Genomic DNA, 24,283 nt, shown 5'->3' with positions numbered 1-24,283 from the left:
GTGTAACTGAGCTTTATAATCAAGGGCGGCCTCAGGACTTCAAAGTCTTACGAAGTAAGCTTTCTCATTAGGGGACACTTAGGCTTCTCTACGTAGCGACCACCCCTCAGAGACACCGTGCTCGCGGGGAGCCAGGCGCGGGCGCACGCACCGGATCTCTTTGTTGATGGCGTCCAGCTGCTCCTGAAGCATCATGGCCAGCGTCTGGGCGTCGGCCTGCCCGCTGGGCGACAGCAGGGTGGCCGAGCTGAAGAGGGTGTCCCTGTCGCCCTCGCCGTCAGACACGTCCGCGTCGCTCTCGAACGCCTGGGCCACGCTGGCCAGCACGCTGGCTTGCTGGGCGCGCTCCCAGTCCTGCTCGTTCAGCGTCTGCACCTGTGCACGAGAGGCCACGTCTCAACAGCAACGGTCACGGCAACTGCGGTCTACCGAAAACTTACAACAATTTTACACAGACACCCAGAAGATTCTGGAAAAATGGGTCACGCTTAGAAGCCACTGACATCTGCTAAGTGAGCAGTATTTAAGAAGTGGGCAGGAGGAGAATCTATTTCTTAGACGGCCTGGCGACATTCACGTCCTAGCCTGGACGGGAGGCAATCCTATGACGTTTTTCACAAGGCTGAGGCGACCGAGTCAGAAACAAAAACCGAAAATAAAAAAAATTAATTCCGTGCCACCATCAGCCAGGCTGAAGGGAAGTAAAAAAAAAAGTCCATCAGATCCAAAGCCGCTGGGTTCACCTCAGCTGCCATAACTTTTACCAGTGTCACCAAGTAACACGGTTCTCGGAGGTCCCTTCGTCCTCCCGCTTCTGAGGCTGGTCCGAACAAGCGCAGACACGAGCAGCCGCAGCAGCAGCAGGGCGACGGGAGAGCCAGCCCCCGACAGCCCTCAGGGCGCAGGGAGCCGCAGCGGGGCTTTTCTAGGGAGCCGCAACTCCCGCTGCAAGGGCACCTCTGTGCACGGAGAGGGTGACGCTGTCATCAGAACATGCACGGAAGCAGCGTGCTCGCTGGGGCTCTGTGCTGCCTCTCCTCTGGGGCCGTCTCACATCCCTTCCCTCCCCAAACCTCCTCCCGCCCCCCATCCCCACCTCCACGCTCAGCCCAGGGTCCTGCCTCCCGTTTCCCAGACACGACCTCATAGTAACCGCGGGGCAGCCTCTAGACGCAGGCTCCCCGGCCCCCTGCCCCTGGGGCCTGTCTGTGCCCACGCACTCCGTCTTCCTCCCTGACCCTCCCCAGGGCCGGGCCACCCCTTCAGCTGGTCCAGGATCACCTGCCATCACTCCTCCTTCCCTGTGGCTAATCCACGTCCTAGGGGCTCATTCCCAACAGCCTCAGGACGTCCACTCCCTCCTCTCTCCTTAAAAGCACACAACAGGAACCACAGAACTCTCCCTCCACGGCTCCTTCCAGCAACCACTGCGTTTCCCTGAAAGCTCCCCAGGGCAGCCTCTGCTCCGCCCCTTCCCTCCTCCGTCTCCCACTCTCTGCAAGCAGCTGTGGCTCCAGGGGGCTCCATGGGGCCCGCAGGACTAAGTCCCCTCCCCCACGCTGCCCCAGCAGAGCATCGGAGCGTCTGGCTCACCGGGCCCCGCCCTCCCGGGCTACTCCTCACCCTCCTGCCGCCCCTTCTCAACCTCCCAACCTCTGAATCTGGGGTGCCCCACGGCTCTATCCTTGGACCTCATCTCTCGCTCCATAGGCACCCACCGGGTGACTCTATCTGGCTCATGCCTTTAAATACCACCTGTACGCCCATGACCCCAAGTCTACCTCGGGTTGAGAGCTCTCCCGGGTCCAGGCTGGAACACCCAGCTGCCGACCTGACACATCCCCTTGGACATGTGCTGGGCCTGTCCACCTGAACAGGACCGAGGCCCAGATCCCAGCCTCCCCCGACCCGGCTATCTTCCTCACAGCAGGAAACAGACCCCAGCCTTGAGCTGCTCCTGGACCGCCCCCGCCCCCGTAGCCTACATCCAGTGCACCGGCCCGTCTTGCTGGCACGACCGTTACCTCCGAATGGCTACTTCCCCTCCCTTCCTCAGGTCTTTGCTCGAACGCCACCCTCCTGGAGACCCTCGCTGGCCACCCTGTTTAAAAATTATGATTCCCCTCCTTGTTTGGCAACTCGGGTACCCTTGGTTTCCTTTCCCTGCTTATTACCATCTGACAGGCTGTGGTGACTGAAAAATACGTCCATGAATTCTTTAAGCCTCCTCCCTTCAAGAGGCAGAGGGCAATTCTTCCCCGACCCCGTGAGGGAGGGCAGGACTTCGCAGCTCACTCTAATGCTCAGAACGCAGTGGAGGCAAAGGTGTGCAGCTCCCGAGACGGCGGCATGCAAGGCCTCTCCCCCGCGCTCTCGCAGAGGGAGTTCTGAGGAAAGCCAGCCCCATGAAGAGGTCCACACGGCACGGACCGGGGCCCTCTCGCCAACAGCCAGGTGAGGGAGTCTGAAAGCGTGCCACCCAGCCCCGGGGGAGCCTGCCGGTGGCGGCGACCTCAGGAGGCCCTGAGCCGGGCCCATCCCACTAAGATGCTCCCACATGCACACGAACTGTGGACTATTAAATGTTCACTGTGAAGCCACTAAGCTTTGCAGTGATTGGCTATGTAGCAGCAGATAAAGAATACACACAGCATATTTTATTTTACTTTCCATTTACTGCTGCCTCTCTCTTCTCACTAGGGTGTGCATGTTGGGGGGGGGGGGTGTGTGTGCAGGCATTTTGTCTGTTTTTAATTCTCTGCTGGAGCCCTAGGTCTGAGGATGCCTGGCCCAAACTAGCTGCTCACTGAATATGGGAGCTCACAATACAGAGACGTATATAAAAAATATATGCCATGAAACGGACAAAAATATGAAGGCAGTTGAACTTCCAAATGAGAATTCTTCTCACTACAAGACGATGAATATGTGTATTCGTTTACTCTTAAGGACGACCTCAAACCTGTGCTAATCAGCGCTGTGCTGTGCCTTACAGTAGGGCACGTTATCAAAATTTGTTCTTAAAAAAAAAAAAAAAAGCTTGCCTTAAAAGTAAACTCTTAGCCAGTAAAAGGAAAATGGGGGGAGGGGAAGAGAGAAAGAGACCCATCAAGCTTTGTTTCAAAACAGTCTCAGAACCATAGGGTGAGGAGGCAAGTATCTCACAGAGCACAGGCCCTGGGATAAGGGGTGGGGCGGGGGCGGGGGAGGGGGTGGGGGCCCTTGCCTTGGAAGGCTCGTCGCGCAGCGCTGCCAGCCGGCCTTTCTGGGGGCGTCGCAACACCGCACTGCTGCTGAAGGAGTCCGAGGGCCCGTCTGCCACGGGGAACCTGAAATCTGGGACGCTGCCCAAGTGGGGTCGGCTGAAACACGGGGGAAGAAAAAGGTCATTATTAGGAGAAAAGTGACCTCACTTTGTTGGCCGAGCCAGAACCTGTCAACTTGGAAAATACGTGATGTCACAGGAAAAGGTCACCCAGGAGGGCACCGCTCTCCCGCTCCAACAGCAACCCACCGCCTGCCCCACCAGCTGGAAAACTTCCACATCCAGGAAAACCAGTGCAGACACAAGGACATGCAGGTGACAGCGACGGAATCCAGCTGTCTGTGGTGTACAGGGGTCTGTGGTCCACCTGGGAACCCGCCCTCAGGTCAAGGTGTTGGGCCCGGCACCTGCTCTGCTTCTTCCTTGACATCCACACCTCCCCTCTGGCCTTCAGCTGTTCTCTCCTTTACTGTTTGGGCCAAGATCCACAGTGTGAAGCCCATCAATCACAAACATTCCTCTACCTGGAACACCGTCTATACCGCTCACAGCACCTCAGACAAACCAGCAGCAGAAACCCCTCTGAACCACGGCTTAGAGCTTAGATGGACTGGTGTTTCCGAATCGAAAGCAGAGTCCTGGGTGTAATTAGATTAACGATCAAGACTCTAGGCTGAAGAAGTCCCAGAACAGGTGGTTGGGGCCCTGAGCATGACGACAGAAACCTGGCGTGGGTGTCAGGAGACACCCCGGTCAGTGGAGGCGCGGCCCAGCCTTGACCGTGGGCCCACCTGCACCACGGGCCCAGCCCAGGAGCTGCTCGGCCCTTGTCTCTGGGAAGAAGGGTGGCGCCTTCATTTGCAGGAGTCCTGAAATCCGGGAAACAGACTCCATTCCCCTGAGGAGAGTAAGCGCTCCTCACACCCCCTGCAGAGCGGGCCAGGACCACGTGCTAGCTCAGCCACCTCTGGTGCACGCACTGCTCGACATTTTTAAAAGAAACGTCTTCAAGTGTTGCATAGGATTTATCCCTTGTTTGCAGGAGATCAAAGTCTGGAATCTCCCTTGAACCGCAACTGTCTCTCCCATACCCTCTGGCCTCATTCCTAAGGAAACTGCTCCTTCTTTCTCAGCATGACTTCTACCCAACTGCTTGGGGGCCACAGCACACTTCGAAATCGGGTGAAAGCTACGACACAAAATCCCACACGTGCTTTTGGTGGCAGGCGGATCCTCTTAAGTCCACAAACGCCCCCGGGTTCTGTCGCCCCGCGGCAGTCATTTCCCAGTCTCCTTACGGAGCCCACCCACCATCTTTCTCCCCCACTCGTCAACCGAGGCTGGCTTTCCTCCCAGAAGATCTCAGACACAAGGTGACCGATTTCACTGTGAAGTCCTGCCAAACAAGCCGAGCCTGCCCTTCCTACGAGCCATCTTTTCAGTCCTCCCTCCGCACCCCGAGGCCCCACTCCCCACCTGCTGTGATCCGTCTTTTCCCATTTCTACAGCTCCTGACCACCTCTCTGCTAAGCCACTTGACGTTACACCTCTAGAGCTGCCTCCTTGAAACATCCCCTCCCACAGTACCCAGCCCCTCCAGCCCACTGTCTTCAGAGCACAGAGTCCGCCTACAGCCCCTGCTGCGCCATCAGAGCAGAGCCTCCCACCCCGCGGCCCCCCTGCGCCATCAGAGCACAGAGCCCCCCCCCACGCCCCTGCGCCATCAGAGCACAGAGCCCCCCTCCACCCCCCTGCGCCATCAGAGCACAGAGCCCCTGCCACCCCCCTGCACCATCAGAGCACAGAGCCCCCCCTCCACCCCCCTGCGCCATCAGAGCACAGAGCCCCCCCTCCACCCCCCTGCGCCATCAGAGCACAGAGCCCCCCCTCCACCCCCCTGCGCCATCAGAGCACAGAGCCCCCCCTCCACCCCCCTGTGCCATCAGAGCACAGAGCCCCCCCTCCACCCCCCTGCGCCATCAGAGCACAGAGCCCCTGCCACCCCCCTGCACCATCAGAGCACAGAGCCCCCCCTCCACCCCCCTGCGCCATCAGAGCACAGAGCCCCCCCTCCACCCCCCTGTGCCATCAGAGCACAGAGCCCCCCCTCCACCCCCCTGTGCCATCAGAGCACAGAGCCCCCCCTCCACCCCCCTGTGCCATCAGAGCACAGAGCCCCCCCTCCACCCCCCTGCGCCATCAGAGCACAGAGCCCCCCCCCACGCCCCTGCGCCATCAGAGCACAGAGCCCCCCCTCCACCCCCCTGTGCCATCAGAGCACAGAGCCCCTGCCACCCCCCTGCACCATCAGAGCACAGAGCCCCCCCTCCACCCCCCTGCGCCATCAGAGCACAGAGCCCCCCCTCCACCCCCCTGCGCCATCAGAGCACAGAGCCCCCCCTCCACCCCCCTGTGCCATCAGAGCACAGAGCCCCCCCTCCACCCCCCTGCGCCATCAGAGCACAGAGCCCCCCCCACACGCCCCTGAGCCATCAGAGCACAGAGACCCCCCCGCCCCCCTGCACCATCAGAGCACAGAGCCCCCCCCCACACGCCCCTGCGCCATCAGAGCACAGAGCGCCCCCCCCCGCGCCATCAAAGTACAGAGCCCCCCCCCCGCCCCCCTGCACCATCAGAGCAAGAGCTGCTTCCTCGTCCTTCACTTGCACTGTCACACATGGCTCTGGTGACCATGCCCAAGGCTTCTCCATTGAAAACCCCCGCAACCGTGCCAGCCCTTCGGTTCTGGCACCTGCGCCCCCTTCATTACTCAAAGTCCCAAAAGAGTAACAGGCTGTGTCCACCTCCTCCTCCTCCAGGTACCCGCACGGTCCTCCTCACACTCGCCTCATCTACCCCGTAAGCAGGGGTCTGCCTCCACCTCTGACCTCACCCTAGAGGCCCTTAGCCAGCAAGTCCAGCGATGCCGCCGTCCTCCACCCCCCCACCCCTCCGTCTGTAAGCACACACACTCTCCTTGAAATTCTACCCCCCTGGTGGTTTTGGAGACAGGGAAAGTTTCTGGCTCTGCCTCTATCTTCCTTGATTTCTCTTTTTTTCTAGAAGGAGGTTCAGCAGGGACCCTAGACCCTGATGGTCCCCTACGTTTGCAAATGCAGAAATATTTGCATAGGCTCCAAACTGTCTCCTAAATCACGATTCAAGCAGGAGTCTCTTTCCTACAGATGAATGAATGTCACCAGTTAAGCTCTTCAATAACTTTTGCTAAAGTTTAACTCTCACTTGATGACCATTTTCCACAAAGAAAGCAAAGAAAAATTTCAATAGCTTAATAAGAATTATTGCCCCTATAATGACAAGTAAGAAAAAAATCAGGATGCTGAGTAATTTGCTCAACTCATTCACAAGCCAGGTGATTCCTCCCACGGCAGCCAACGCCACGTCACGTCTCAGTAAATTTTAAAATGACTACAAGTCGTTAACCTTCTGCGATTCTGAAGAAACACCAGTGTCACAGTCTGTCAGGTCCCTCAGATGAATACACCCAAATATTAACGAGCCACCCCCCCTCCCTTCCAAACCGCCTCCTGTGGTTTTGAGTCTTGTCAGTAATGTGACTGCCACTCTCCCAGGTACCGAGTTCTAACCTTAGGAATGATGTTTTACTCTTCCATCTAGCCTGCCACTAAGCTACAGGCTCCTTGAGGCGCGACCAAGAGCTATACCCACCCAGTTATACGGTCCACACAGCCATGACACGCCCCTGTATACACACGACAGTGCTGAGCAGAGCTGTGACCTGGGGAACGTCCTACCCGTGGTGTAGGGGAGCCCCTCTCAGCCCCGTCTGGTCCAGTTCAGCTCTCAAGGCTTCCAGGGTTAGTACGAGCTGATCCTACAAAACAGCAAATGACATAACACTGCACCTATTGCTTTCAGGATGTAAAATGACTTGCATCAAAGTGTGCTCCAATGCTGAACAAAACCATAACAGGTTACATTAGCAGTTATAAATTCCAAACATTTTAATTCTGAGAAAATTTTCTCCAAGAGTCCTATAGCAAACATAAACGCTCAGACCAGTATTAACTTTATAAACCGTAGTGAACAAAAAGTTACATCTTGGTCATCGAAAAGCTCTCAGAAGAGAAACACCAAGCCATTAACAATAATGAATTCTGAGAGAAGCTGAACTTGGGGCAGGGGTGGGGGACACACACGCAGGATTCACTCTCCATCGCACTCGCTCCTCTGCATTGTTTTTAGCTGTCTACACCAAGCTCACATCCACTCACGTGCCATCTCTACTCCCAACGTCACTTCCTCACAGGGCAAAGCAACAAGGCAGACTGCCAGAGTCTCTGAGTCAAGGGACAGCCGTCCTGCCCTGCGCTGTGGGCCACAGCTGCCACTCGCCTCACGTGGCTACTGAGCACGCCTGAGATGGGCCACCCCAAAGCGCCAAGCGCTGTGGCCAGAAACCACACCGCAGGTTTCAAAGACTCAAGGGGGAGAGAAGAACGTAAAGTAGCTCATTCGTTTTTAGAGCAATTGTACGATAACATTCTGACTACATTAGGTAAAATACAATAAAATTAACTTCACCTGTTTCTTTCTACTGTTTTAAACGTGGCTACTAGGAAATTTTAGATTACATATGTGGCTCTTATTATCTTTCTGATGGACGGCACTGTTCCACATGAAAGGCTCCTGCTCTGTTTCAGCTTTCAAATGAACCGAGAAAGGACTCAGAATTCTGAACCACACGCACCTGCTGGACTCTAAATCCATCTAAAATACAAACGCGTTCCACATACAAATCCAGGAGTGCTGTACATGTTATTAGCAGTGGCCTAGCCATAAAGAAAGTGTAACTCAACTTCTGCTGAACAGCTGTAGTAATTATAATAACAACGAACCCAGCTCAATTCAGCTCTTAACAGATTTCTAAACAATCTAGAGATTGAAGCACCTTATCATGTTGCATTTCTTCTAATTGCTTTTTTGCATTTTCAACTTCTCGTAGGAGGGAATTCTGAAAAAGATATAAATAGCCTTTTAGTGTTAATTCTTAAAAATGTTCCATGTACTATATGATGGCTACAGCTGTTTCAAACAGTAAAGCACCGCGGGAAGGAATGGGCCACGTGAACATACTAGTGGGCAGATCACGCTCCCAGAGTAAAATGCCAGCCACGAGGCCAGATGACAACTTTTAATAATAACTTGTACATATAAAATTTCCTTCTTCACAGACTGATTTTCTAGACATAAGGAGGTCAAGTTCATGGGGTAAGTTAAACTGGTTTATACCGGCTTTCAGCTTTTGCAGTTCAGTGGTCACTCGGGAAACCGGCACAAGTTTCACATGCAAAATTCAAATCTGAGACAAAAATATTCCTACCTTAGGGCCGGCCCGCAGATCAGGGAGGAAGTGAGGTAACTGCCCTATGTGGTCTCTAGTAATGCATTTCATCATGGGTTTGTGTAAAATAAAATGTGCCACATAATTAGTAGTAATCACTGGTCTCTCCCAAACAAGCATCACCCCAGGTGCCAATCTCAGGAAGATTCTTGGGCCTCATCTTTAGGGCACTGGTGCAGACGGGACAGGTTTTTTATCAAACCTGAACCAAAGTGTCACCCATCAGAGCTTCTCTGACATAGATTCTCGGCTACTCCTTTACTCTGGTTACAGCTAAAGTAGTTCCATGATGAGAGTAGCAAGACTCCGGGCTTAGACATTTTCCAAACCAAATGAAAAGAGAGAAGGCTGGAGGTGGAATATGAGAATGCTTGTTTTTAGATGGTTAAATCTTTTATATTACACCACACAAAAGAGACAGAAATAAACTTCTAATGCAAGAGCAATGAAGGGGTGAGGGTGGACCTAGAAAATTCTGGCGCAGGTGCTGATAAACTCGGCCGGTCAGCCAGATCCAGCTCGCTGCCGACTCCTCTAAGTTTCAGTGGCGCACAACCACGTCCATTCCTTTACGGATTGCCTGTGGCTGCTTTCATGCTACTTAATTGATCAGCATGAACTTCTTCTACTCAATTACTCACAATGAGTAAACGCCTACGATATTTACTACGTGGTTGGCCCTCTCTGGAAACAGTTCTCCAACTCTTGTTCTGGAGAGTAAGAACGATAGGCAATTTCCCATACGCACAGCCTGGGCAAGGACATAACCACTGGCGCCCCTTTTGCAAAGGGGCCTTCAGGGACGTTGTGCTAGCACACCTTATCTTCCAGAGCTGCCATTCTCTCTTTAAGATGAAGCTGAAGCCTCTCGTTAGATTCTGAAAGAAGCTTGTCAACAGTGTCTGATAAACGTTTATTGTGTTCTTCATTCATTTTTTCTCTCTGCCTTGCCTGAAACAGGAAAAACGAAAACTTATAAACTTCAAGAACAAGTATGGTCATTGTTTTAAAAGCGCCAAGGAGCGGCGACGTGGCCGGCCTGTGCCCCGGCTGCCCAGGCTGCCCCTCCCGCCGCCGTCTCCGGTGGACTCTGCACCGCCACCAGAACCCACTCGGTCACCAGAGTTGACTGCAGGTGCAGAGAAAGGCCCCTCCCACTGCTTCTGTTCAACACAGCGCCCAGGGGGCCTCATTAGTGTCACCAGCCATTAGCTGTCAGATGGACTCAGGGAGCAGATTTATATGCAGAAAACAAGCATATTTTAAAGGGGATCAGCTTACATACACACTGGAGGGGGAACTTCCCAGCATGTGAACAGAAGCTTGAATCTGGATTAAGGGGGTAAAATGAATTCAACTTATAAAGCAAAAGGTAAAAAATTTCATTTTGGGAAAAAAACCAGTGGAGATAGACTTTCACATGTTTTTCTTTATACTCTTAACATCACCTGAATTCTTTGTAATGATAATTTATACTAAAAAACTAGAAATAATTACCGCAAGTAATTTTTAAATGTAATAAAATTGGTAAGTCTGTGTTTTATAAAACTAGCATCAACTTCATGGTTTCAAAAGCTTATTTTCACCCTACACCCTGAACGAACACAGACGAAAAGGGGAGGGGACACAGAGTGCTGACAGACAGCACACGTCAGGGCGGGTCCCCTCGGCGGGTCTCCCTTTTCTCCTAGGTTGTTGGAAGCACTAAGTACAAAGCGCTCAGAACCACGCCCAAAACACAGCAACCACCATCATCTAGAAGAGACCCAGCTCACCGTACGATAAGGCTGTCAGCATTCAAATTTTTTTTAAAATTAATTAATTAATTAATTTATTTATTTTTGGCTGCATTGGGTCTTTGTTGCTGCATGTGGGCTTTCTCTAGCCGCGGCGAGTGGGGGCTACTCTTGGTTGCGACGCGCGGGCTTCTCACTGCGGTGGCTCCTCTTGTTGCGGAGCGCAGGCTTCAGTGGTCGTGGCACGCGGGCTCAGTAGTTGTGGCACAAGGGCTTAGTTGCTCCGCGGCACGTGGGATCTTCCCAGACCAGGGCTCGAACCCGTGTCACCTGCACTGGCAGGTGGGTTCTTAACCACTGCGCCACCAGGGAAGTCCCTCAAATATTTTTAAAGCAAAACCACTTAAAAGTTTGCTTTGAATTGCCTTAGTCATAAACAGCATCCCTATCTCAACGAGTTCTGGAAATAATGAAGTGCACCCCTCAAGCGGTGAGAGTCGAATTCTCTCTGCCTAAGAGGGGAGGGCGTGTGCCTGTGTCGGGGGCAGGGGCGCCTGGCATGCGGCTCTCTTGATGGGAGGCAGACGCTCTCCTTCCTGGAAGCTCACGTTTGATGCTCTGCAGTCCAGGCCCAGGAACGCCGCTTCCTGTTGGTGACAATATTGATGTCGCACGCCTGGATCTGGGGCCACCACTCGCTCTATTTCCTGGATGTTCCATCTCGCCGTGTGACCAACTCTTCCAGGAAAACTCTCTCAGGACTCAGCTGACGTGAGCCTCCACCACCACACTTTCCTGATGCTCCTTTTTATCCCAGCTCAACTACGGTTTTCCTCCTGCTCAGGAACAGCCATCCCTACGTCTACCTTTGTGTCTGGAACAATACTTTGGGATTCAGGACAGAGATCAGGCCCGTGACCTGAATCTGGGACTCCAGTGCCACACCCCAGGCAAGCAGACCCAACACCTGGGACGCTGTGCCTTAAATTCCATGGGCACCCCGGGCTGGCACCTCAGGCTTGTTTGAGGGGGGCCTGTAAGGTCCCACCTGTACCTGGAGCCGCTCCCACACCAGGCTGGTCAGAGCGGCAGGCAGCCCCCGCCCCCCGACACACCGCCTGCGGGCAACCACGTGGTGGGTGCACCGACCAGCAGACAGCGCGCAGATGAGGCCACGCACTGAATACGCTCGGCAGGTAGGGGGACGGGGAGCAGCAGAGAAAGGGGGCGCCGTGCGCTGCTCGAGCCGCATCCCCCACGTCCCCCGGGTCCCGGCGCGGCGCTCGGCCTCTCCGCCCGGACACGTACCCGCTGCAGCTCCTGATGCTTCTCCTCCAACTGTGCCTCCATCTGGCGCAGCCTCTCCTCGATGTTGCCGTGTCTCTCTTCGGCCTGTCAGCAAAGAATGGTGTCAATTCAGCTCACAGCTGCCCCTTCCTGACAACACGCGGGAACGACCGCAGCAGCAGCAAGCAGGGCGCGCTCTGTGGGACTCCGCGCCCCGTGCTCCGTGGAAGACACGCACTGGCATCGGCTCACACGTCCTGCGCGGCCTCATGCGTGACACTGCGAGGCAATCCACCCTCTCGGGCAGGTGACCGGGGCGTGACTGGCGCTGGCGATCGACTTGTGAGAGAAGACGTGCTCCCCCCACCCCAGGTCCCACACCCGTGGGCTGTGTTTCCGCCCCAGCCTCAGACTGCTTTGGGTGAGTCAGCGTGGGAAGCAGGAAGCGGCAAGCACAGTAAGAGCCATGTACACGTTCTACCTTCCTAAGCTGGGAAGTAAGTTCGAACAGTTTAGCTTCCTTAGTGGCAGAGTTTCCAGAAGACAAAAGGTCAGACTACAAGGCCGACCAGGGACAGGAGAGATGACAGGGGAGAAAAGAAACCGAGACTTTAAATGCAGATCACGAAGGGAAAAGAGTGCTTCTGTTACAGCTGTCAGCAATGAACTCGCTCTAAGGAAGGTCTGCGAGCACCTGACGCCATCTGCCCACCCCGGGTCTGCCCGGCCCCTCAGCAGCTCACTGAGCTCCAGGCAGGCAACACAAAACTCCTGACGGATGCGCCAGCACAGGCCAGGGCCCGCGCCTCCGTGCCTGGCCAGTGCCTACTGGCAGTGCAGGACCGTGCCTTAAAGGCCGGGCCGTTGGCTGGTCGTGCGCCTCCTCCCCCCGTGTGGACGAGCCGCCCCCACCGCCGCTGCATCACCCGGACACCGCCTCTCATCTGCCGGCTCTCCGGGGACGGTGAGGACCGTGAGGGCAGGGACCGGGTCTTGCACATGCCCCACCATGATTTGTTGAACCAGCGAATGAATAAAGACTCAAAAACTTGTTTATTACAAAGTTACTTTGGCAGTCTTCAAAAGAGAATGGGGTTTTCCTATGTCTGAGAAAAACTATCCTGCTCTTACACAAAGCTTCTATCCTAACCTTGGAGTTGCTGACTTAAGTAGCTCCAAGCAGCAGTGACTCTGAGCTGAAGCACCCTGGGGACACACAAAACACATCTGACAAAACTGGAGGGAAGATAATGTAGGGATGACACAAAAGCAGGGATAACGTCTGACATTCAAAACTGTTCCAGTCTCAAACAGCACAGCACTGAAAACAAGTCTGAGCTGCTTGGTGGATTTAGGTGCCCTGACAAGACCACAACGGTAAGGAGCATGAACAAATCATCCTCAAGGCCAAACTCTGGCGTCTGGCCCGCGAGGAGACCCAGGGCAGCACCTTGGAGAGCGCGGCCACCCGCTGGGCCAGCTCCGCCTCCACCTCGGGGAGCGTCTCCGCTCTCCGCAGGGTCTGCTGCAGCTTCTGCTCAGCCAGCTCCAGGCGTTCTTGCAACTGGCGGTTCTTATCCTCCGTCTACATAGGGAGAGCAAAGCGTCAAAACGGGGCAAATGGCTCAGCCATTTCCATTTTTAATAGTCTACTAAATTAGTTCTGATGGAAGCACAGCTGTTTTGGCAGCTGCTTCACAGTGAATATTTTCTTTCTGTGAAGAGCGCACACCCACTTTCTTGGGCTTGATTTCAATGTGCAAAACACCTCTTGCCAAAGTATTTGCTCTTCCTAAATACCCCCAAAGAAGTCTTAAAACACACACACGCACACACACACACACAAGTTCCTATACGTTAAAGCAAACCCATTTTCTGTAGGAGCTTATTTATTCTTACTGACAAGTTAAGGAAAGAAGGGTTCAGTACTAACGCTTCTTAAAACATCGTCAGAATCATCATTTGAAGGGAACCCTACTGACAACAGGCTGCCACGGGCACGTAAGCCAAAACACAGCTTTCATCTCCTTTGAAACCCAGACCTGCTAAGAGTGCGCCTAAGGGAATACTGGTCAAGTTTTAGCTTTGTAAACGTAGGGTCATTCTTTTAGAAAATCCTCTTACTCTGAAAAATTTTCAATGTAGAAAATTTAGACAGATTTTTCTTTCTTTAAAAAAGGGAAAATGTTAAAACATCTATAAGCTCAGTTCCTGAGAGGTTAACCCTTGTTTCCATGCAGCTTTCTTCTGTTTTCTGTGTGCATATATCTCTATGTACATATACAAACAATAGATTATGCTTTAAAACCCTCAGAAAATAACAGCACATGGTACGTAGTATTTTCTGATCTGCCTTTTAAAGTCATTAATTTGAACACTTTAATGCTCTTAATTAGCATTCCACACTGTAAATTTTAATGGCTTTCTAGTATTTTATTTTTATTTTGGGGCCAATGATGCACTTCATAACACACCAGACAAACTCAGTTTGTTTTTCAGAAGCCAGGTTTGGTTCCCTGGTTAACTCTTGGTTATCTGAGACCACAGAGAAACAGGAGCAAGTGAGGCTACCCAGACCACAGGAGGCACAAACCTCACCACTCAGACTGCGTCTCTCCATCTGCCATTTACCACACCGACCCCAGTTACCAACAGGCAGCCAGCTGCCTTGAAGTTCTTTGCCACTCTCTGCTCTTTTGGTAAAAATGCTAACAAGCAACAAAAGAGTCAGGAGTGTAGCTCCACAAAATGGTTAAACCAAATCCTAAAAAATGAAAACCTGTAAATTGCAGTCACCCACAATTTTTTAACAATTTACTTTATTCTAGTACAGTTGATTTACAATGTACACCACACTTCTGAACATAATATTCTAAGATCATAAAAACTTTACGCTGGGACTTGATTTCCAACATGGAAGTCACAGGAAAAGGTCTTCCCCCCTTCATTAGTAATTAATTAATAAAAGCCAGGCAAAATTTGATAAAAACCACTACCTGTCGATGCATAGACTCCTTATTTGCAATTTCATTTTCCAGTTTATCGTTGAGGTCGTGCACAGAGGTGGCTTCACGCTGTGCTGCGAGGTAGCGTTTCTCTAGAGTAGTGACTCTCTCTTCCATGTCTTCCTTCTGGGCCATGGCCTACATCGGGCATTTCAGAGGGAGAGAAGGGAAGTAACCAATACGTAACACATGGGTGCACTCAGAGAGAGAATAAACTGGGCTGAATCCTAAGTTTCAAATCAAATATAAAATTACTGTCCTCAAAATTAAATTGATCGACATGCCAGTTTTCTCCGATGTGAATGAAAACGCACCTACCTCAAATATCATAAATATTCACCAAGTAATTAGCACTCATCTGTCTTTTTTATTTTTTTATTTTAATATTTATTTATTTATTTATTTTGACTGCACTGGGTTTAAGTTGCGAAATGCAGGATCTTTGTTGCAGCATGTGAACTCTTAGTTGCGGTGTGCAGGATCTAGTTTCCTGACCAGGGATCGAACCCGGGCCCCCTGAATTGGGAGCACGGAGTCTTACCCACTGGCCCACCAGGGAAATTCCAGCACTCATCTGTCTTAATGCTATGTCTGGCCACTCAGTTTACCAAGCTCATCCTTTTCTACATAGTATTACCAAAAAAAAAAAAAAAAAAAGTATAATAAAATATCCTGTTATTGCAAGAATTCCAGGAGGGGAAGGTATCTGCCAGGAAGACAGGACCTCTGTTTGGCTCACGGTACAGGTGGGCTGCACCCACAACTGGGAGCAGCCTCTCAACAGATACAACATTGAGATATGTGTCTCATTTTCTTGGGTAAAAGTTGGATGAAATCTCATCCAATTACCACAGAATTAAAGTAATAATATTAACAAATGGAAACAGAACTCAAAGTTTAATACAACTGGGGACTTCCCTGGTGGCCCAGTGGTTAGGAATCTGCCTGCCAGTGCAGGGGACGTGGGTTTGATCCCTGGTCCGGGAAGATCCCACGTGCCGTGGAGCAACTAAGCCCGTGCGCCACAACTACCGAGCCTGAGAGCCACAACTACTGAGCCTGCGAGCCACAACTGAGCCCACGCGCCACAACTACTGAGCCTGCGCTCTAGAGCCTGTGAGCCACAACTACTGAGCCTGCGCTCTAGAGCCTGCGAGCCACAACTACTGAGCCTGTGCGCCACAACTACTGAAGCCCTCGCACATAGAGCCCGTGCTCCACAACAAGAGAAGCCACCGCAATGAGAAGCCCATGCACCGCAACAAGAGTAGCCCCCGCTCGCCAAAACTAAAGAAAGCCCGCAACGAAGACCCAATGCAGCCAAAAATAAATAAAATTGAAAACAAACAAACAAAAAAAGTTTAATACAACTGGAAGCAGCCTTCTAAAGCCTAATTCTTCTAAAGCAAAATTATATTACATAGTATCAAACGCTGAAACTAGGACCTGAACTTTCTGCTACTGCAATTCCTGTCCCCCAGCTAAAAATCCGCTTCAGGTCCCTCCCTGTTCACTAAGTAACCAATATTAGCAAAGTCTTAATATTAAAAGTGGCAAGTCTTAAAAATTTTTTTTCAAAATTCTCTGCATATTAAACTCTGCCACTTCACCTCCTCCTGTTGCCAAAGAATAATGTAAATCGGTTATATAAATACATGCAAATATTTGTTTTGAATTCTTACATAAAATTACTCACACCAAGCTACTAAACAGAAAGTACACCTGTTCTACATACACGTGAAAGGGGTTCTCTCTGCGGTGGTCTCACAGGGTGGCGGGGGAGTGGGTAGGAGCTGTCTGTTTACAAAGGAGAGGTTACGCTAACAGGAGGAGGTGCCAGAGAAGCACCCAGCGTTCATTTGCCTTTACAGTGACAGCTAGCTAGTTTCTCATAAATCATGATACATGCAGAAACGTCTGCCAGAAATGCACACATTTCTACGTTATTTTTTACAGCATGAGCCTGATGACCCAAGTGTGAACAAATGCCACTCTGTCTGACCACCAATATCAATATCGTACATTCCCCTCAAGGAGCGGAACATCAGAAAACTAGAAACACAGCCAATAATGCCGCCCTGGCAGAGCCCACAGCCCATGCTCGTGTCTCTCCGAGAGAACTAGCACCACAGATGTAACCGCACTCGCTCAAGTGTATCAGAAGGAAATCTGAGCATTATCAGGATACATTCGACAGCCTAGAACTTATAGAAATGAGGAGTCCACACCCAGGGCATTACAGTCACAGCAGCACAGTAGGAGGGGCTGGCTTCGTGTCCGTTCTGCTGCCAAAGGACCAGCTGGACCAGGCCTCCCCTACCTTTAAAGACCTTGACACAGAAATAGGGAAGCAGCCAGTCAAAGTCTCAGGGCACTGTTCTGTTTTGCTCTTACTTATACAGTCATCCAAAGGTTGAAGTAACTGGGAGAATAAGAGACAAACCAAAACAGCCCACACGTCCAACCCCATGACAACACTGACATGGCGACTGTCACTCACTTCACGAACATCTCGCTGCAATTTTGTGTTCATTTCCTCAGATTTGATGAGGTCTTTTCTGGCCGTGTCCAGATCTTCCTCCAGCTCTGTCACGTGACTAGACAGGGCGGCCAGGCGCTCCTTCATCTGGCTCTGCTCTCTTGACTGCTTGTCTATGATTTCCTGGAGCTCGATCACTTTAGCCAGGTCTTCCTCGTGGCTTAGAGAACCATCAGAAGATCTCTAATGGGGGGAAAGAACCCTTAAACAGCCTTGTTTGATGAGGGAGGAAATAAACCACTTCTGGGAAATCAGTAAGGTCAAAGCTGCCTTCTGCACGCTGTGGGTTCACATGACTCTCTCGGCCGCTCAGGCCGAAGCGGTGCGTTGGCGACAGGTTCCCAACACGCGTGCACAGACTGGACGGGTGAGACGAGAACCAGACCGAGGGGACCAGGGACTTGCCTTTCCGTTCGCACTCGGCGTGTTCTCCTGCTCGTGGTTTATGTCAAGCACCCCGTCCGTTAGTGTCTTTTTCTGGTTATTCTGCTCTTTAAGAATCATTAGCTAAAACCAAAAAATTGAATGAGAGTAAAGAAATAAGTAAAGGCAGCAAAACTCCATTTGGAAAAACACAACTGAAAAGAAAATACATGGTGATGTTATCCATTCTGAATATAACCAGGTCACTAAAGTCAGAATTTACCTTCTACTGGAGACATGGGTACTTAAAAGAGATTCTGCAACTCTGAAATAAAAGTCTAGTTTACTAATCATTAAAATGACCCAGATGGGCTGGTCCTCAATCAGAAAGATAAATAACATCTGATATCTACTACTACAATCTTCATACTTTTTTAAAATGAAGGGATTAAGAATTAGGAACCCTCAGTTGAAACTGTATGACGATTTATCAAGCTTACCTCTTTATGTGTGGCACCTAATTCTTCTTCTAACAAACTACACCTTTCAAGTGCTACTCGTAACCGTTCTCTCACCTGAAAAGAAAAGGGATTCAGTTAGTGTGTGTGTGTATATATGTTAATTTAATTCTTACTGCATAGCTATCCTAATAGACTGTTAGTGTAATATAACATAATAGAATACCTTTAATGTCTTTCGTTGATCTTAATGTCAAGAAAACCTGCTTGCTAATAGCTTTAAACTTTAAGTTTGAGAAAAAATTTCACCCTAAATAAATTCTTTTACCCAATTCTTAACAGCCAGTTGATACACAGAATATAATACACCTTGAGACATTTATGCCAACTAATACTTTTTAACCATATAGAACTCTGGCTTCTTATAGAAAAACTGTTTACAAGAATTCAAGAAGCTCAAAAGTCAACTGAAGTTGCACAAACACCTGCGTTGTCCGCCAAATAGCGCAGCACGTGCACAAACCCGGAACTGCCGTGTGGCGGCGGTACCTTCTCATCCAGGGCTTTGTGGTGCTCGAATAAGGACTTGAGCGCTTTGAGCACTTCCACCTCGCTGGACACGCCTGCTGGGGACTGCGCCTGCCGCTTCACCACCGTCATCCTGAGGGACCGCTCGTGCCGCGAGACCAGGCACTCCAGGTGTTCCAGCAGCAGCTGCACGGCAAGGCCAAGGTGAGCACGGTTTACGGAGCACTTGCAATCTCATATTTGAATCTGGGGCAAATAACTCCTTTCAATCTCACACTAAAGCCAAAACCGTGCGAAGACAGGTCTGAAATCCCTCCGGTCCCGTCTAAAGTCAGAGAGAACTTCCCTGGTGGTCCAGGGGTTAGGACTCGGCGCTTCCACTGCAGGGAGCGTGGGTTCGATCTCTGTTCAGGGAACTAAGACCACCCCCACCACCCTTGCCATGCGGCGTGGCCAAAAAATAATAAATAAATAAATAAAGTTAGAGAAATTCCCCCTCGAATGTATTAAAATTGCATTAACTCTCATCATAAATTTCAAGCAAGGTATGAGAACCCTGAACTGATCAACCTCAGTCCACTCAGTGGGAAAATGTCGAAAATGTGTTTAAAAACAGACAGAGTGGATCATCTTTTGAGTTTAAAGACAGCAACACGAGCCCAGTCGTGACCCCGAGGCAAATGTTAACCCAGAGAATCCCCTACTAACCCTGGTGTTGTTCCTTTCCGCTTTCAGTTCAGCGATTTCTTCTTCTCTTTCAAGGAGCTGTTCCCTGCATACATTTAGTTCTTTAGTAAGTGCTGCAAACTCCTAGAAAACAGTTAAATAAGTAAATAGACATAAATATAAATACAAAAGAGAGCGAGAGAGAGTCTCTAAAGACCAACTCCCATCAAGCCTCTCCAGGCTTCACACAAAGGCAACTCCCGCCCTAAGATAAGCGGGACCTCTCTGACCCTCCAGAGAACGAGGGGTCCACCGACCAGCCCAAGACCACACAGAACACCGTAACTCAGACCAACCTTCACCCCTCCACCCCTGACCCTGGCACGCACACGGCGGGGAAGGGAATCCAAGCCTGCCTTCTCAAGATCCAGGGAAGTCCAAGATATTTTCCTGAACATAAATCCTAATACCAAAGTGGATAAAGATATTTTTAAATGACTCACAGACATGTGACCTAGAACCACTGGGGAGAGTAAATAAAAAAGGTCTAGAAGGCCACCAGGCTTTGGAGTGTCCCCCGGAAAAAAGGCTAACAGTACCCCAAGGCCAGTCTGTTAGCCTGACCCCACTGAAGTCATCCAGCCAGTCAATAAACTGGTTAAAATGGTAAATTTATGTCATATATATTTTACCACAATTTACACAGGTGCGCCCGCACACACACGTATACACGGTGCTCTCTGGAGACAAGGCTGCTCCTGAGAGCATCAATCAGCTACAGAATGTGAACAACTCTTTACTTCAGTACTTCAGCGCAGACCTGCAAACACGAAGACATCCCAGTAACGCTGGAGAGAAATAATCCAATGTGTCTTCAAACCTGACAAAGATTCTGAAGATACATCTTCAGAGACCTGGCCGGCAGCATCGGCACTGGGCTTTACGGCTGGGAAGCAGGGAGGGTGGGGCAGCCACGTGGACTATGTCTCCTCTCCATGTCCTCCCAGCAAGCTCGTTTCCCTTCCTGAGTTTCTGAGATTTCTTTCAGATGTGCCCATGTTAATTATACTGAATAGCTGATTCCTCTGGTAAATAACTAGCTGACTGTCAGATCATCTAATGCCTAACATCAGGGAGAGGTTTCCTTCTAATTACTAAGATCCTGTCTGAGAAACACTCTTCCTGCTACAGGTGAGAGAAAGCCTGACTCAGACTAGCCTAGGCTGAGAGGCAGTTACTACACGTGAGGGTCAAAGGCAGGGCTGGCGCTAAGCTCGTCTGAATTCAGGGCCCTGGATTTTTCTTTGATCACACCGTCCCCCTTTGCACTGCAATCTGAGTCAGTTTCATGAAGAAAATGCCAATTCACTAAATCTGTCTTTGATTATGTCCAGTCCAAAGTTTATCGTCCTAACATTTTTTTCACTGACTAGATTTCAAATTGTTTTTTGGCCAGGCCCTCCTGCTCTTGTTTCATTTTTGTCTCTTCTTGTCTTATGATTTCTAGTTGCTTTTCATGGATGTTAGCTCAGGTCTGAAGCATCTGAAGCACACTTCTTTGACAGTTTTGCCAGGCCCCATCCGCGAATCTCAGCTGGAGTAAAGGCACGGCTGCGTAAGGAGCTGGCTCTGGGAGGGTCTCTCAGTGTGAGATCTTCGTGTTGTGGGACCTGGGTTCCAGCTCCCCTCGAGTAGGAGGTGATGTTGTTGGTGCCGACCTCCCCCCACCCAGCCTAGGGTCCTGTGGTTGCCCCTCTGAGCCTCCCAAGGCCTCAGGCCAGAACTACGTTTCCATGGTGACCGAGCGCCCCTGCCGCCTGTTTCCATTACAGTGCAGATCCTCTTAGAGAACCAACCACCAGACAGGGCCGTGCCTTCCAGGTATTGCTTTCTACCCTCCCCGGGCCCACAACTTCCTATAAAGCCCCAATGTATAGAGGGCAGTTGGCCTCTTTACACTGAGGCCAATCCCAGCTTCAGAAAGTGAGTCTGAATCTAGTTCTAATTCGCCTCAACACTTTGGTTCCTATCACCGTAACCCACGGGAGCCATGTCTCCTGTGCCCCCACCAGCTCAGGGCCTGGAGCACCGCAGGCCAGGGCATCAAGCCAGCTCAAGCTCCCCACACTGGGTATCCCATTTCTATCCTTAAGGGTATTTTTCTTTTTTGGGGGCCTGGCCATATTTTCTGGTTCATGTTTCTCTGTTTAAATTTATCTTTTCACTGCTGGGTCTGGAGAAGAGATATGTCAAAGCATGAGTTTATGCTGCCATCCTAACTGGAAGTCACAACGCATCCGAGAAATGGCTGCGCACCTAGTCTGGCTGAACACCAGGAGGCGAGCCTGACCGCCACCCGGGCGCTCCTACAGAACAGACAGGCAAGCGAGCAACGACCCCCGTGCGGTCCGTGCTCTGCATGAGAGTCCCCCAGGCCACCGTGGAGCAGAGTGGAAGCCACCTCGGATGGGAGGTGGGCGCACGTGTCCACAGGCTGGCTGCCGGGATGGCGCCTGCACTGAGTGGCAAGCAGGACCCAGCTGTCCAGCTGGCAAGAGCCTCGTCACGAAAGTACAGGCACTGGAGGTGGAGAAGGGCATCCGCAGGCAGGAGTAAGGTGAGGCTGGAGGTGGGCAGAGGCTAGACTGTGAAGGTCCTGCGCACCCCGTAAGGCGTCTGTGCTTCATCCTGAAGGCTCTGGGAGCTGTCTATGTACAGACTTTGAGGGCCCTGAACAGGGAAGGGGCAAGACTGCTCAAAGTTCCAGGCAGTGCCTGACACAAAGGATGTGCTCAAAATGGGTTTGCCGGGTAAACAAAGGTCCCCGGGAGCAGGGCCGAAGCTGGGCTGGAGCAGGTTAAAAGAGTGAAAAACCAGCTGAGGCCACAGCAAGAACCCCGGGGAGAAGCGAGGGTCTGACCCGAGACCAAGACTAGAGAGACGCAGAACATAAAAGAATTCTCAGGGCGAAATGCAAGGATCCCACGTGCCCCCTGCTGTGGCCGTCATCAGCTTCCAAAGGGTCCTCTGGATGCTGTGTTCAGAAGAGCCTGTAAGAGGGTGAGGCCAGATGTGGGGAGGCAGCCTGGCGTTGGGACAGTGCAGGAAGGGCCAGGCGAGTGAGCACACCGCGGGGGGCTGGGGGGCAGGGCGCGCTGGAGAGTAGAGCCAGCAGGATTTGCTGACAGATCCAACAAGTCGGAGAGAAAGAAGGGTCCAGGACGATTCCAAGGATTCTGGCAGGAGCGAGGGAAGGATGCAGGCCCCATTCTCTGAGAAGGGAAAGTCTACGGGAAGAGCAGGCTTTGAAGGGCGGTCTAAAAGCTTAGTTTCGGACGAGCTTAACGGGAGAGGTTCTAAGGCTTTCAGGCGGAGCTGCACCTCCTGGTCTGGACCTCTCGGGGATGCTGGCCGAGGTGGGAGAGGGATCTCATTCCACGCGGACCAACAAGGCACTGAGTGTGGGCGATATACGATGAGGCTTGAGCCCTGTGAGAAGCTAACGCTGGACGGCTGGGAAACGAGAGGCGTCAGCAAGGGTGGCCGGGGAGGGCCAGGAGGGAAGGGGAACACCTCGGAGCCCGGTGCTCCGGAAGCAGTGGTCACCAGGGTCAGCAGCTGCTGGGAGCGGGAGTCATCTGACCGGCCCCTGGTGGGTGGGTCTGCTGAAATGGAGGCCAGCGGTGACCACGACCAGAGCAGGTCGGGAGCCCTGGCAGGGCCGACAGCCTGGCTGGACAGAGGGCAACAGAGGATGGGAGGAGGAGGAGGAGGAGGAGGACGGCAGTGAGCACACACTCATTCTTCTGAGGGACTCTGAGTTCAGAGCAGAAGGGAAATAGGGCAGGGGTTAAAGGACACCCGGGGTCAAGAAAGCCCTGCCGCAGGAGGGGACGGGGGGCTCGCATGCTGACGGCCAGAAGCCAGGGGAGAGGTGGGAGCCAATGGCCACCACCCGAGCAGCCGAGACCAGATCAGTCAGCTGGGCCCGTGCAGAGGGTGCCTTTCCCGGGGCGCCCAGCTCACCCAGTCAAGGGAAAGGCAGTCGAATACGTAGGCACAGATCCAGACACACAGGGAGATGTGTGGTGGGAATTTCTGCAAGTCCTCTTCTAATTTCTTCCAATCTCTCTGAGAAAACAGATGCCTTTGCATTGAGTGGAAGGGTGCATGTGGTGCACTGGGGAGGGGAGGAGGGGAGGGCACCAAGTAGCCACTGAGCAGAGAGGGGGTCGGACACCAGTACCATGACCGTGGGCACCTGGGTCCACTGCAGGCTGCCAGCGACACCCACGGACGGGGAACGGACTTAACGGGAGCAGGTTTCCGAGTACGGTGAGGTAGGGTGTGGTGTGTGTGTGTGTGTGTGTGTGTGAGTGTGATGATAATGGACCACGGAATTTCCGTGGGTAAAGACGACAGGGGAGACGTGGGAAGGGCGAAGGACCACAACAAGGTGGTAGGGTCGCAGCCTGTGGCCCCAGCAGGGTTGAATTTCGGTGTTTTATTTTTCAAAGTCCTACTATCTATCATGAATACATTTCACTGCCTTTAAATGAAATATGGCATCAAAGCATAACAAGTGCACACTGCCAGTCTGTGGGGGGGGGGGCGGGGGTGGGAGGAGCTTGAAAACTCCAATACACGCTGGCTACGAGGAATTAGCGATTCACAGATTCACCCACCTTGGAAATAGAAGGGACCACCATCTAGCCCCACTTCCATATGCAAGCCTTTTTCCATATTCACTTTTCCTTTAACTCTTTCATCACCAGAAGCAAGCCTATGCCTTTTACATACAAAGTTTCCTTAAGTTTTTCCTAATAGCTCCAAACTGTCTTCATTCACCTATTAAGAGAATATTTAATTCCCATCATTTTGGCTACATGTAAGTGTTTCTTACAATAAATTCAACAGCTAAAACCATTCTATGATATACTGCTTTGAATATGGTAGAAAACAAATTTACAGAACTTCACAATTATTTTTACTCCTTAAAGAAAAACCTTTCTCTTTGCTCAAAAGAATTTAACTGAAAAAGTATCAAAGC

At 51.5% G+C, this 24,283-nt stretch overlaps 1 protein-coding gene across 8 annotated transcripts in view; it reads right to left on the bottom strand.

The window, feature by feature from the left end:
* Nucleotides 1–24,283, bottom strand: part of PPFIA1 (PTPRF interacting protein alpha 1) — a 92,931-nt gene that overhangs the window by 37,047 nt on the left and 31,601 nt on the right. For 5 of the 8 annotated variants that reach the window (XM_059932273.1, XM_059932269.1, XM_059932270.1 and 2 more), the window contains exons 3-16: nt 19,276–19,377; nt 18,589–18,753; nt 18,082–18,156; nt 17,624–17,725; nt 17,180–17,401; nt 14,671–14,817; nt 13,125–13,259; nt 12,156–12,230; nt 11,696–11,779; nt 9,471–9,602; nt 8,199–8,261; nt 7,042–7,121; nt 3,227–3,362; nt 152–375 (exon numbers count right to left, since the gene is read on the bottom strand). In XM_059932273.1, the coding sequence (XP_059788256.1) occupies nt 152–375; nt 3,227–3,362; nt 7,042–7,121; nt 8,199–8,261; nt 9,471–9,602; nt 11,696–11,779; nt 12,156–12,230; nt 13,125–13,259; nt 14,671–14,817; nt 17,180–17,401; nt 17,624–17,725; nt 18,082–18,156; nt 18,589–18,753; nt 19,276–19,377 (1,742 nt within the window). The remainder of the gene's footprint in view (nt 1–151; nt 376–3,226; nt 3,363–7,041; nt 7,122–8,198; nt 8,262–9,470; nt 9,603–11,695; nt 11,780–12,155; nt 12,231–13,124; nt 13,260–14,670; nt 14,818–17,179; nt 17,402–17,623; nt 17,726–18,081; nt 18,157–18,588; nt 18,754–19,275; nt 19,378–24,283) is intronic. The other 3 variants (XM_059932274.1, XM_059932276.1, XM_059932275.1) reach the window with 1 other exon arrangement.

The sequence above is a fragment of the Balaenoptera ricei genome, chromosome 8 (assembly GCF_028023285.1).
Source record: "Balaenoptera ricei isolate mBalRic1 chromosome 8, mBalRic1.hap2, whole genome shotgun sequence".
Lineage (NCBI taxonomy): Eukaryota > Metazoa > Chordata > Mammalia > Artiodactyla > Balaenopteridae > Balaenoptera > Balaenoptera ricei.
Note: the sequence above shows the minus strand (reverse complement) of the source record. Positions and strands in the feature narration are given on the sequence as shown.